We start from the raw sequence: 13,748 nt of genomic DNA on the forward strand, positions 1-13,748 counted from the left end.
AGATATATTTTTATAAATACACTTTTTAAACTCTTAACCAGGCAGTATTTATAATACGGGAAATTCAAATATTTCGTTTTCTGTCATGGAAATAAATTGTTTGACTGTTTGACACCTAATATCAAAGGAAGCTATACAAGGTGGCGCACCTCATTCGCCTCGGTTGATTATACGAAAACGGAAAGATGTAGAAACGAAATATTTTATGGGTATATGTGGGGAGGCAATGTGCACAATTTAAATTATTTTGAAATATACAGGGTGTCTCAGAACTAAGATCCATAGCAAAGTTATATTTTTTCTTATGGAACACCCGGTATTTTATTTCATTTTTGGATTCTTGGGCCCAAAAAAGGGCATTTGTTATAAGGGTTAAATATGTTTAAAGTCTTTGGTTTTTGAGATATTTAAAGATATTTAAATATGCATGCTGAAAAAGAATTGATTATTAACACCCTGTACATTACTTTTCAGAATTAATTCTTATGTTGAGTTTAAAGGTAAAGAAATAAACTTTACTGAAAAATGTTATTGCTTCCTTTAATTTATACAAGGGTACCAAAAATTAGTGATCTATTTTAAGGATTTATTTTACATAAAAACTTTGTTATTTCAAATGCAACACCCTGTATTTTTTTAAATAAATCAAAGCAGATTGAAATGCTCTTTTAAACTATATTATGTTCCTATACTATATTCCTATACCTATCTATCTCAGATTTTGAATAAAAAGCGATTTTTAAATAAAATGGCAATCAAGATGGCTGGTATCGCCATGGCAATTTTCTAGTGACAGTTACTATTTTCAAAATCGACATTAGTTTATGGACTATTTATTATTATTTAAGCAGTTTACCAAAATTTACACAATAGTTTAATAAGTAAGTATTCTTTATTTTATGAAGAAAAATAAATCCGTATCTGCTGGCGGAACGAATTGATATGTTACTAGTGATTTTATTTTGTGAGGAAAATTATTTCTTGGCCTCAAGAGCTTATGCTCAAAGATATCCAAATATGAATTTTCCTGATAAGTAGTGTTCCTTTGAAAAACTACTTGTCCTATTTCATATTGCGCAGTAGTGAAGTTTATAAAAAAAATTATTAGGCAGAAACCTGTCGTTGGAAGTGAAGAAATTGAATTTGCCGTAATCTCTTTTATAGCAATCCATATATCTACAAGTTATCGTAAAATCAATCAAAGAACTACTTCTTCGTTTTTCTTGATACAGTAATAAATACATATTAATAAATATATTATTTATTATTGTAGGTAAAAACTATTGTAGGTAAATTAAATAAAAGTAAACTGATATAAATTTAAATAAAGTCTATAAACTAATTTCGATTTTGAAAATAGTTACTAACTGTCATTAGAAAATAGCCATTGTACCAGCCATCTTGATTGCCATTTTATTTAAAAATCGCTTTTTATTCAAAATCTGAGATAGATAGGTATAGGAAACCCTAATATAGTTTGAAAGAGTATTTGAATCTGCTTCGATTTATTTAAAAAAATACAGGGTGCTGCATTTGAAATAACAAAGTTTTTATGTAAAATAAATCCTTAAAATAGATCGCCAATTTGTGGTACCCCTGTATAAATTTAAGGAAGCTATAACATTTTTCAGTAAAGTTTATTTCTTTACCTTTAAACTCAGCACAAGCATAGATTGTGAAAAGTAATGTACAGGGTGTTAATAGTAAATACTTTTGTAGCATGCATATTTAAATATCTTCAAACCCTTATAATAAATGCCTTTTTTTGGACCCAAAATTGAAATAAAATATTCCATAAGAAAAGTGTTCCATAAGAAAAAATATAACTTCGGTATGGATCTTAGTTCTGAGACATCCTGTATATTTCAAAATCATTTTAAATTGTGCACATTGCCTCTCCACATATACCCATAAAATATTTTGTATCTACATCTTTCCGTTTTCGTATAATCAACCGAGGCGAATGAGGTGCGCCACCCTGTATAGATAAAATCAACAAAAATATACGTTTTCAAACTAAAATAACTTAAAATCGATTTATTTTAAGTATAGAAATCTAAGATAGGAACATGGTATAGTTAAAAAGTAACGAATTGAAAAACCTTTTCAATAGAGAAATAACAAAGTGGGTTACCATTTGAAAAAAATGATTTATGATAATTTTTTAATCGCTCAATTCCATGACAGCTACTGCCATTATTATATGACATTTAATTTGAACAATTTAATTTTTGAAATAGATAGCCACATGTCTTCTCTTTATGACACAGTGGCTGTGGTAATCACTAAATATGACGTTTAGGCTATACAAATTTTTTTGACAAATCGTTTTTTTCGTCCAAAAATTTTAATTGTTTTTTTTTCTCAAAAACGGTTAACGTAAACTGAGTGTGTAACATCCATATTCATAGAATTTTACAGAGAATTTAAATATGAAATAAAAAATGGAGGCACCCGTTTAAAATAAGAAAGTTTCTGTCAACTTCCGGTATTTCCGGAAGTGCCGCCATATTGGAAATATTTTTAATCGATAAATCTCGTTGTAAAACAATGACGTGCATGAAATCTCTAATCTAGATATTGTGGTCCTCTAGAAACTTCCAATGCACTCTCAACTTGGGACACCCTGTTAATAAAATCATTTTTATTTTAGGCCATCCAAAAATTAAGGCTTTTGTTACACACGGCGGTTTGCTCAGCATGTTCGAAACAGTGTATCACGGCGTTCCTATAGTGACTTTACCAGTGTTCTGTGACCACGACTCCAACGCAGTCAAAGCTGAAACCGATGGTTACGCTTTAAAATTGGACCTGTTCACCCTTACTCCCGAGACACTGCTCAGAGGCATCAAAACCGTGATCAGGGATCCAAGATACCGTTCCCAAGTGAAGCATCGTCAAAGATTGCTCCTTGATCAACCAGAAACACCTTTGGAAAGGTCAGTTTTCTGGACTGAATACGTTATTCGACATAAAGGTGCGGCTCATTTGCAATCTCCCAGCAGAAATATGAATTTCCTGCAATATTACTCGGTTGATGTGTTGTTGTTGATGTTTTTGTTAGTTCTTAGTTGTTGTTATGTAGCAAACAGGTTGTTTAAGATGGCGACCAAGCATAAGGTTAGTTTAGACTTGCCTAGGAAAATCATTAAAATAGATTGAACGTGTACAAAAATAAATTATTAAAAACTTTTTTAGAACTTTTATTTAAACTGTTGTCCTTTTGCATCTAAAGGGATGTTTAGATTCTCAACAAACTGCACCAATAAATCACGAAAAAAAATACCTGTCAAAAATATATATGTATAGCCTAAACATCAAATTTAGTCATTACCACAGCCACTGTGCCGTAAAGCGAAGACATGTGGCTATCTATTTCAAAAATTAAGGTTGTATTCCGTTGCAAAATCAGGCGAACCAGACCGGTAAACTATGGTAAAGAGCGGTTCCTGAAAAACATCGGTTTCATACGGAATGGTTTGGTAAAATACTGGAAACGTCAAATGTTGACGTTTTTTAAATCTCAGTACCTCTATTGTAAAATTTATCTTTTATGCATTTTTAATGTACCTGTTTAATGTTACTCTGCTTTTACGTTTGCTTCTTCTTTTCAATGGAGTTTAGTATTGAAAAGTACTTTATTAATAAACTGTTAAACTCTTTAAACAGCTCAACTGAATATTGGCAGGTCCAATATTAAAACAGATCAATAATAAATAAACAAATCTAATCAATATTTATATTTTTATAGCTTACAAAACATTCACGAGTACTTGTTGTCTTGTTTTTCATATTTTTTTTTAAATGTTCCTGACTTTAAGAAACAATGGCTGCATGATAAGTTTAAATGGCCCTAAAAAGTCATTCTATTTAGTTAATGAAATTTATTTACCTTTACTGCCTACCTCCATTGCTTTTGGAGGCAAATACAAAATATTATTACAAATTTTAGGAATTAAATGAGAATTTCCAATATTTGCTTCATTTCTGTCACATAAATGACATTGATTGACAAACAAAACCAGAAAAACCAGCCTCCTCGCGCTATTTAGTTTGGTGACAGTTATAACCGAATTTTTCAGTAATAAGAAAACTTTGAGGAAACCGATAGAAACGGAACATAAAACCATAACCAAGGTAAACAACAAAATACACTCTAAATTGTTCGAATGTCATATAATAAAGGCCGCAGCCAAAGAATATACCTAGCTAGAAAGCCGCAGCTGTCATGGAATTTAGTGATTAATTTTGAATAAGAACACTAAGGAAGGAGCATAATGCTATCTATGTATTCATGCATGGTGGGCGGAAAAAGGACTCTAGGGGACAGTTTTGTTTGACGATTCATTTGACACATTTGAATTTGATTTGAAATTTTGTGGATTTGTCAGTCTTTACGGAGCTTATTTTATGTTATTTATTATTTATTCTACTACTGATAGTTGTATAAAGGTAGTAAATCTAGATAGAAATTGTGGCAGAACTTAAATTAACAGTGACACTATCGCGATTTATCGAAAAAGACTCTAAAATAGTTGGTTGTGTATCGTGCGGTAGATCTCGGTAAAAATCGTGCGAAATAATGGAACAACTTTTCGCTAGTAAGTGCCTATATAATATACACACATACGTGTAGTAAACCGATCATTTATGAAATTCACTTAACTAATTATATATTTTTTCTTCCATTTTTGCTTTTATTTACTACTTGTGAAAGATTAGATGTCAAAGAATTTAGATACGTCAATTTGACTTACCTGCTTCAGTAGCTTATCGGATGTTTATGGTTATAAATAATTATTATAACGTATCTATTTTATTAGAATTTTATATTTTTACAACAATTTTAATAACTACCAACATTTATTCACAACGTAAAATAAACTAACAAATTATTGAGTCTACTCCACGTCTACCCTACATCATAGTTTTACATTTTTTAAATTAGAACGGCACTGATAAACCGGAATTTAAGTCGGCCATATTTGAGGCCCATCGCGGTCGACCTAAGATTTTTGATATGCTCCTTCCTTAGTCTTCTTATTCAAAGGTGATTTGGTGTTTAATAACTGTTTGACACTTAATGTCAAAGGAAGCTAGATAAAATTAAGAGTTTTCAAAGTAAATCTTAAATAACATAAAAACGATTTATTTTAGGTGTAAGAACATGTAAGTCAGAAAGCATTGAAAAGTTTCTTTACTAGGAAAATAAAAAAGTGAGTTTCCATTTGGAAAAAATGATTTAAGATTACTTTTTAATCGATTAATTCCATGACAGCTACCGCCATGATTATATGACATTTGAACAATATAATTTTTGAAATAGATAGACTCATGCCTTCTTTTTATGACGCAGTGGCTGTGGTAACCACTAAATTTGACTTTTAAGCTATACACATTTTTTTGACAGGTAGTTTTTTTCGTACAAAAATAAAAAAAAAATTCTCAAAAACATAGAGTATTTAAGTAATTTATTTTATTAGGTGCAGTTTTTATTGCGTTTGAAACCAGTTTGCGCAAATTATGAGAGACTCTAACCGGCCCATATAATATTCATAAGATTTGTTATTTTTTTTGGTCTTAGTATCTATCAAATTCATGTCCACTCATTACTTTTTTTTCAAAATTATTTTGGTTTTCTAAATTTATGCTATCATTTTTTGTTTGCGGTTTAGTGTCATTGGCAGACGCTATCTTGACTGTGGTTTGATTTTTCTGATAATAGTATAATGATACTAGCATTAGTACAAACGATGCAACTGCACATACGATGGTTGCATAATGACCTATCTTTTGCATTAGAAGTATTCCTTGAATCTTCTTGAGTATAGGTCCTTCTAGATCAACACCCTAAAAAATAAGGGGGATTAGGAATATATTATATATAATTTTAACTAATTAAATTATATATAACTAGTGTGTACCAGCGACTTCGTTCGCGTCGAATTAATCATTTGTAATGGTAAGGATAAAGCAAAGCAAGAATTTTCATTAACATACAAACTGGATAAAATTTTCTCACATTTATGTCAGCATGAGAAAAAACAATATGGCGATATTATTATATAACTTGGTAATATTTGAGGGGTAGTTTTATCTCGTTGGAATTTGACTTTCGAAAAATCCGTTTGCCAAAAATAAGCTTTTTACGTCAAACAATTTAAGCAGAATCGTGGTTAAGAAATTACCCAACTTGTTGGAACATCCTGTATGATTTTTTAAAAAAATTCAAAATATGTAAAAAAACAAATAAATTATGCTTGTCCAAGCGTTTTCCCGAAAGACTAACCGTTTTTTAAATAACAAATACTGTAATATTTGAGGGGCGTTTTCGAGAAACCGCTCCTTATCGAACCTCTACACCCCACAATCAATCCGTTTACCAAAAATCAGCTTTAAACGTCAAGCAATTTAAGCAGAATCGTGATTATTCAATGGTGATATTTTAAGAAACATCCTGTATAAATTTATAAAAAATCTTAAAATATGTAAAACAACAAAATAAAATATACGTTTTTAAGAGTTTTTCCGAAAAACTCACCGGTTTTTAAATAAAAAATATTTTAATATTTGAGGGATAGTTTCACCCCCTTAGAATTCGAGTTTCAAAAAATCCCTTCTTATCGAACCTAAAAACACCCTAAAGTCAATCTGTTTTCCAAAAATCAGCTTTTTAGGTCAAGCGCTTGATTAATCAATGACCAGATTTTTCGAAACACCCTGTTTACATTTTTAAAAAATCTTAAAATATGTAAAAAAACAAAATAAAATATACGTGTTTAAGCGTTTTTCGGAAACCTGACCGTTTATTAAATAAAAAATATTGTAATATTTGAGGGGTGGTTTCACCCTCTTGGAACTGGAATTTCGAAAAATCCCTTCTTACCGAACCTCTACACCCTAGAATCAACCTGTATGCCAAAATTGAGCTTCTTACGTTGAGTGGTTTGAGCAGGATCGTGATTAATCAGTATGTCAGTCACTTAAGGATTTTATATATTAGTATAGATAATTTGGCAAGAGTTGACAACTCTTAAGTCGAGTTCATACGCATACGCGTCCGTTTGTCGTTCATCGTTGCGTCAAACCAATAATATTGAAATATGATATGTCATTTTTGAAATACACCAATAAAACTGGTTAAAACAACAAGAGACGACGCATGACGTATTTATTTATAAATCCATCCATAGTTAACTTAAAAAATATTAGAAACTTTTTTTATTGAAATAAATGGATTGGTATGGAAGTCATCTGCTTTTTTTCTGTCATCGTCTGTCGAAATCTTACCTGAGAAAAAAAAACAGTATACAGGGTTGTTCACCATATACGACGCGGGGTATTGTAGCTAAACTATTTAATTTTTACAAATTGTAAGTTTTGGGTTTGTTGAAGGACTATCAGAGCTACAATTTAAAAATATTTTTACAAGATATTTTGTATTTTTTTAAATGGAACACCCTATATATTATTACATTTTTAGTTTCTACGATTAAAATAAAGGTAAATTTTATTCTGGTTTACCGCATTTTAATCTTACCGTTTTTGAAATATTTAGGTTTTTGGCAAAATACAGTAATAATTATAATGCTTTATTTCTCTAGGCGTATTTAAGTTTTTAAAACCAAATATTGTATTGAAGTATTTCTATTTACTAAATTTTGTGTTGCAATCATAAAAATTATACTATCTTATACAGAGTGTCTAAAAATTTATTTTAAATAATAACTAGTTTTTAAACGGCAATAACTTCTTTAATTTAAATGGAACACCCTGTATATTTTATGAGAATCGGATGCACCATTTAATTGTCTATCAAATTATATTATATGATTTTTTACCTATGTCTTCAGGATTTCGTAGAAAATGCATTTTCTTATAATTTAGACCTCAATTATCAATATACCCATGGAATATTGACATTTTAGATTATTTTTAAAGATGTAACAAACTGTTAAAGGGTACAGATACCAATATTGTCGATATAGTTCGTTTATGTCATTATAAAATAAAAAAAAAATGTTTAAATATTTGTAGAAAGGACCAACTAATATGATTCCAGTATTCAAACTACATTAATGGACTGCTTGCATTGATTAATAATAATTGCTCCAAATACTAAAAACTGAATTTTGTATGTATATTAGACAGTGTGGTAAAAAGTAACACCTTAAAAATTTTATTTCATTTTTTGACGAATGCTTATTTATAACAGATGTTCATTTTCATAACTTATTATTATATTGATTTCGGATTCCAAATCCCCATTTATTTAGAATAATTTATTAACTAACACAATTAAATATGTAATTAATTAATATTTGGACGGAAATACTGGTGGTATATTTAATTAATGGTACAGTCTTTTATAAAGATTAAAAAAAAATTAGAAATAGTTTTATTTTTGTATACAAATAGGCTGGTAATATTATCATTTTTAGCACCTGTACATTTTGTACATTTGTTGTTTTAAAAACAATCTAAAATGTCAATATTCCATGGGTATGTTGATAAATGAGGTCTTAATTATTAGAAAACGCATTTTCTACAAAAACTTGAAGAGACAGGTAAAAAATGGTATAATACAATTTGATGGACAATTAAATTGTGCATCTGATTCTCCTAAAATATACAGGGTGTTCCATTTAAATTAAACAAGTTATTGCCGTTTAAAGCTAGAAATTATTTAAAATAAATTTTTAGACACTCTGTATGAAGTAGTATTACTTTTATTATTGCAACACAATAAATAATCAATAATTAAACTTCAGTAAATATTTAGTATTAAAAACTTTGATACCCTTGGAGAAATTTTTACTGCAATTTCACAAAATTGAAAATATTTCAAAAACGGTAAAGTGTAAGGGTGATAAACCTTAATCAAATTTACTTTTATTTTAATCGTAGAAACTAAAAATGTAATAATATACTGGGTGTTCCATTTAAAAAAATACAACTTTGATATTTTTTATTGATTTGTAGCTCTAATAGTCCTTCAACCAACCCAAAACTTACAATTTGTAAAAATCTAATCGTTTAGCTACAATACTCCGTGTCGTATGTGGTGAACAACCCTGTATAACCATCAGTTTTCATCATCTGCTGATGATGCTAAGCTGGTTAACGAAACGTGTTTAATGGAAATCAGCGCACTTGTAGGGGTTAAGGCCTTTTTATGCTTGTGTATACTAAGTATGTTATATTTTAAAGTGTTTTGGTGTATTGTGGTGAATTAGTGTTTTATTTTGCCAAAAAATGTTCTTTTAAAAATAACTAATTAAACCAATTATACAGCTGAAACTTGATTTTGTTTAGGTTTTGATCTAGTTGTTTTAGATTAAATTTATTGTTTACTAATATTATTCTTACTTACTTTTTATTTTTTATTTTTTCATAATTATATTTATTAATTCCGAATAGTTTTTTTAAGTTAAGGCAAAAAGGTATAAAAATCCGATTTTTTATACAAAAGGTGGCAACCCTGCTCTGGAAACCTATCTTTTCTAAGTTTCCTTTTTTCCTTAAGTTTAATGCCGAGTTTGCAAGTTTTGTAAATGACGTCTAGCGATTGACGTTGCCAAAATAACTGTTATTTCACTGCCGTCTCTGACGCCGTTTTTTTTATCATCATACGGTATAAGCAAGTTAAAAATGTTATTCAGAAATAACTTTTTCTAAGTAACAGTTTGGCGTCTAAAAATACTAACCTCTTCAATCCATAACAATGGAAACATTACATTGGTTAAATTGACAAACTGAGATACTTTTTTCGTTTGCTGTATGTCAAAATTAAACTGCAACCTTTTGTAGGCCAATATTGGACAAGTAGTCATCTAAAATGGAATAACAAAAACTTTGGTTATGATACTAAGATAGGCTTTTTAAATTTTAGATTCATGTTTCTAATTACTCTGTGCTATACAGGGTGGTCTGAATTATATTCGGGAAACTTCGGCAGCATATTCTGCAGATAAAAATAAGTAAAAAAGTTCGTATAAATGTATGTCCTAAAATGCTTAGTTTCGGAGATACAAGTGTAGATGTTTTATTTTTATTTCGATTTTTTCCAAATATTTTATGTAGTAACTATAGGCCACAGTCATCTTAGGGGTTTCACCTCGGAATTCGAGATAACCGGCTGTAAACTCGTATAAACCTTTATTTTAACATCCTAAAACATGTCTCAAAATCTACATATGATAGCGTGTGCGCGACTTGTAGATAGCTGAGGTCAAAGATCAAAAAAATCGATTTTTTGCGCATTTTTTGCAAATATCTCGTTCCCTTTCACATTTACGCTATTTGTATTCATTATAAATATTGTAGAGGATAAAATTCTCTACAAGTTTTGTTTCAAAATTTTTTTTGTACCTCAAACCGTTTTTGAGATAGAGGGCGGTGAGCGCGCAGGCTTTCATTATGTACGGTATCATTCAAGTTCAACCTGTAGTCTCGGTCAAAAACACGCCGTATAAAGTCCGTCAATTATTGAAAAATATATAATTATAAATAATTTAGATTTTTTCGTAAAAGATCGTATTGAATATAATATAATTTTGCTGAAAAAAATTTGCTGAACACAATATTCTGCAACTGTAAGAATGGTTGTGGTTCGCGATGTGGGGATGCAGGAAATCAGGGTTGCCGTGCTCTTTAGCTTGTGGCCAGTGTAATGGGCAAGCTTGTCTCAATGCTTCACCCTATCAGAGTGATGTCAATGAAGGTGGTACATTTGACCACGAAATCCTAGAAGACTTGGAGACAAATGCCGTTGAAGACGAAAATGAAGAAGAATTTGAAATTCCACAAGGACCAGACAACGATGATGAAGAAGAAGAAGAAAACTAAAAATAAGGATATGGAGTTCTTTTTATTTTTATTCAATTTTTTTAATTTCAACCATGAGAAATGTATGAAATCGTATTTTTTAATAGACATATAAATTAAAAATGTATTTCTTGTAGTTTTGTTTACTTAAAATGTAATAATTTTCTAATAATTGTACAAAGAGTTAAGTGTTATTAAATGAAGATATAATTAATTTACGAAAAAAATTATTATATTCAATATGATCTTTTATAAAAAAATGTAAATTATTTATAATTATATATTTTTCAATAATTAACCGGCTTTATACGGCGCCGGCGTGTTTTTGACCGAGACTACAGGTTGAACTTGAACGATACCGTAAATAATGAAACACTACGCGCTCACCGCCCTCTATCTCAAAAACGGTTTGAGGTACAAAAAAAATTTTGAAACAAAAGTTGTAGAGAATTTTATCCTCTACAATATTTATGATAAATACAAATAGCGTAAATGTGAAAGGGAACGAGATATATGCAAAAAATGCGCAAAAAATCTCTGTATTTTTTGACCTTTGACCTCAGTTATCTACAAGTCGCGCATACGCTATCATATGTAGGTTTTGAGACATCTTTCAGGATGTTAAAATAAAGGTTTATACGAGTTTACAGCCGGTTATCTTGAATTCCGAGATTCCTACCCTATTTTTACTAAGATGACTGGACTAAACGTAATATATGGATGAAAATTGATATCTGGTAGTTTTTTGACATGAAAAATTTGATTTTGATGTCAATATAACTCCTACTTGTCAAGGGCGCCACCTACATATTTTTTAACTGGTTTGAAGAAAAATAACTTTTCATCCGTACCTGTATAAAACTACTGATTAAAAAATATACATTTACGACGTTTTTAGCGTTTTTAAAAATCGCTACGAGTAATGGTTCTGGAGATATTTGGAATCGACATTATCGACACCTGTCGTTACTGACATAAATTAAACATGTTGACTAAATAGTTATTAGACTGAAACCATAAATTTGAAATGTACGTGTGCCAAAAGTTCAACAGAAACTGTTTTATAATGATTTTTTTCAAAGGAAAATTTACGATTAATTTAAAAAAATAAAAAGTTCCCAAATTTATTTCATTTCAATCAAATATCTATCTACTCAACATGCTTATTTTTTGTCAATATAATGAGATGCATTGATTATTTTTTCCATTCTAAGTATCTTGAGAATAATTTGCCGTGGCGATTTTTATTAAGAGACATTTTTTACGTAAAAAGTCACGAATATGTATATTTTTTTAAATCAGTAGTTTTATACGGTACGGACAGAGATCGTTATGATTCTTCAAAACAGTTAAAATACATGTTGTTGACGCCACCTACAAATATGAGTCATTTTGACATCCAAATCAAATTTCTTATGTCAAATCCCAGACACAAATTTTAATCCAAATATTGACGTTACTTCAGAAATTATTTGGAATAAATTTAAATAAAAATGAAACTTCTACACCTAGATCGCCGAAACTAAGCATTTTAGGATGTAGGTACATTTGTACGAACTTTTTTACATATTTTTATCTGCAGAATATGCTGCCGAAGTTTCCGGAATACAGTTAGGACCACCCTGTATATAAATCACAAAAAAAACGGCGTCCAGTTGGCTGGGAAATGACGATCGATGACATTTCCCAAATAAATTTACATATAAAATGACAGCGATCTTCATTTCATAGCCGTTTTCTGACGGCGTTTTTTTCTATCATACGGTAATATTATAATAGGGGTACCTTACCGGTTCAAAATATCCCTTCAATGAATGCTTCTCTTCATCTGGATGCACCCCTTTAACGTTTCTGGAGTAACTCTCGTCAGTTTTATAAAAATGAGGTGCGGTAGCAATGATGGGCACACCCATGCACTTGCTTAAGTCGAAGGCACCCTTTTTCAGACAGTTCGTTGGAGTCCGACAATAGCATTTCTCGTCTTCATTGTTAGTCTGATCTCCCAGTTCGCTCTCGTAGAGACGAACTCTGAGACCTTTCATCGTCGTGTAGTTGACAAAATGCATCTTGACGTTCCTTGGAAAAGAAGATATTAAACTTTTTTATTAAACTTTTGTTAAGTCAATCGACCAATAAGATCAGTGTAGTTAAAATGGACATTTGTTTACCAAATATAGAACTGAAAGTTTATAGTCATTATAGCAAGTCTACGAGACAAAATTCGAAATGAAAACATCAGGAGGCAAGCAAAAGTTACCGATATAATTCAGGAAGTGGCTAAAATTAAATGGCCATGGGCTGGACATGTTGGTGGATTGGCTAAAGACAGATGAGCGCAAAGAATGATAGTGTGAAGACCAAGACAAACTGAAAGAAGTGTGGGACATCCACAGAAACGTTGGGTGGACGACATTACAGAAGACGGGAAGTGGCAGCTAAAAGGTGGTTAAATACAGCACAAAATAGGGAGACATGAAAAGGAGAGCTGTAAACAAAGTCAAAAGTCGGTTTCAAAAAATCTTAAATCTTAAGTTATTTATAGAATAAAAATGATTTAAATATTAAGTCAATTTCAACTTTCAACATATAGTTCAAATGATTTAAATTAAGTTAAAATTTAAATATTAAGTTTTTGACTTAAATCATTTTCTTTCAAGTCAAGTCATTTTTGTAAAGACACTCAGAATAATGTAATTTAAATGACTTTTACGACTTAAGTCTATATTTTATATCTATAAGTCTATAAATATATCTATATTACTTAAATCATGACGGTCTGAGAGTTAAGTCCGTAAAATGATAACCCAAGCAGCATTTGAACATCGGCACAACTTCGTGCCAACCCTATAGTCTACACTAGTTTGGAGAATAATTTTTGGGTCGAAACGGCGTTGGATACCGACGTTGGTTAGCAGTCTAAT

At 30.3% G+C, this 13,748-nt stretch overlaps 2 protein-coding genes across 3 annotated transcripts in view; one reads left to right on the forward strand and one right to left on the reverse strand.

Moving 5' to 3' along the window:
* The window catches only part of LOC115874569 (UDP-glucuronosyltransferase 2C1-like), a 49,229-nt gene extending 46,037 nt beyond the window's left edge, over window positions 1-3,192 (forward strand). For both annotated transcript variants that reach the window (XM_030889760.1, XM_030889759.1), the window contains exon 7: window positions 2,654-3,192. In XM_030889760.1, the coding sequence (XP_030745620.1) occupies window positions 2,654-3,162 (509 nt within the window). In that variant the 3' untranslated portion in view covers window positions 3,163-3,192. The remainder of the gene's footprint in view (window positions 1-2,653) is intronic.
* Window positions 3,193-5,328: 2,136 nt separating this feature from the next.
* The window catches only part of LOC115874467, a 56,831-nt gene continuing 48,411 nt past the window's right edge, over window positions 5,329-13,748 (reverse strand). The window contains exons 16-18 of the mRNA XM_030889616.1: window positions 12,618-12,903; window positions 9,708-9,833; window positions 5,329-5,850 (exon numbers count right to left, since the gene is read on the reverse strand). Coding sequence (XP_030745476.1) covers window positions 5,581-5,850; window positions 9,708-9,833; window positions 12,618-12,903 — 682 coding nt within the window. The 3' untranslated portion in view covers window positions 5,329-5,580. The remainder of the gene's footprint in view (window positions 5,851-9,707; window positions 9,834-12,617; window positions 12,904-13,748) is intronic.

This window comes from Sitophilus oryzae, unplaced genomic scaffold (assembly GCF_002938485.1).
Source record: "Sitophilus oryzae breed Bouriz unplaced genomic scaffold, Soryzae_2.0 scaffold_1297_pilon_pilon, whole genome shotgun sequence".
In the NCBI taxonomy this organism is placed as follows: Eukaryota; Metazoa; Arthropoda; class Insecta; order Coleoptera; family Curculionidae; genus Sitophilus; species Sitophilus oryzae.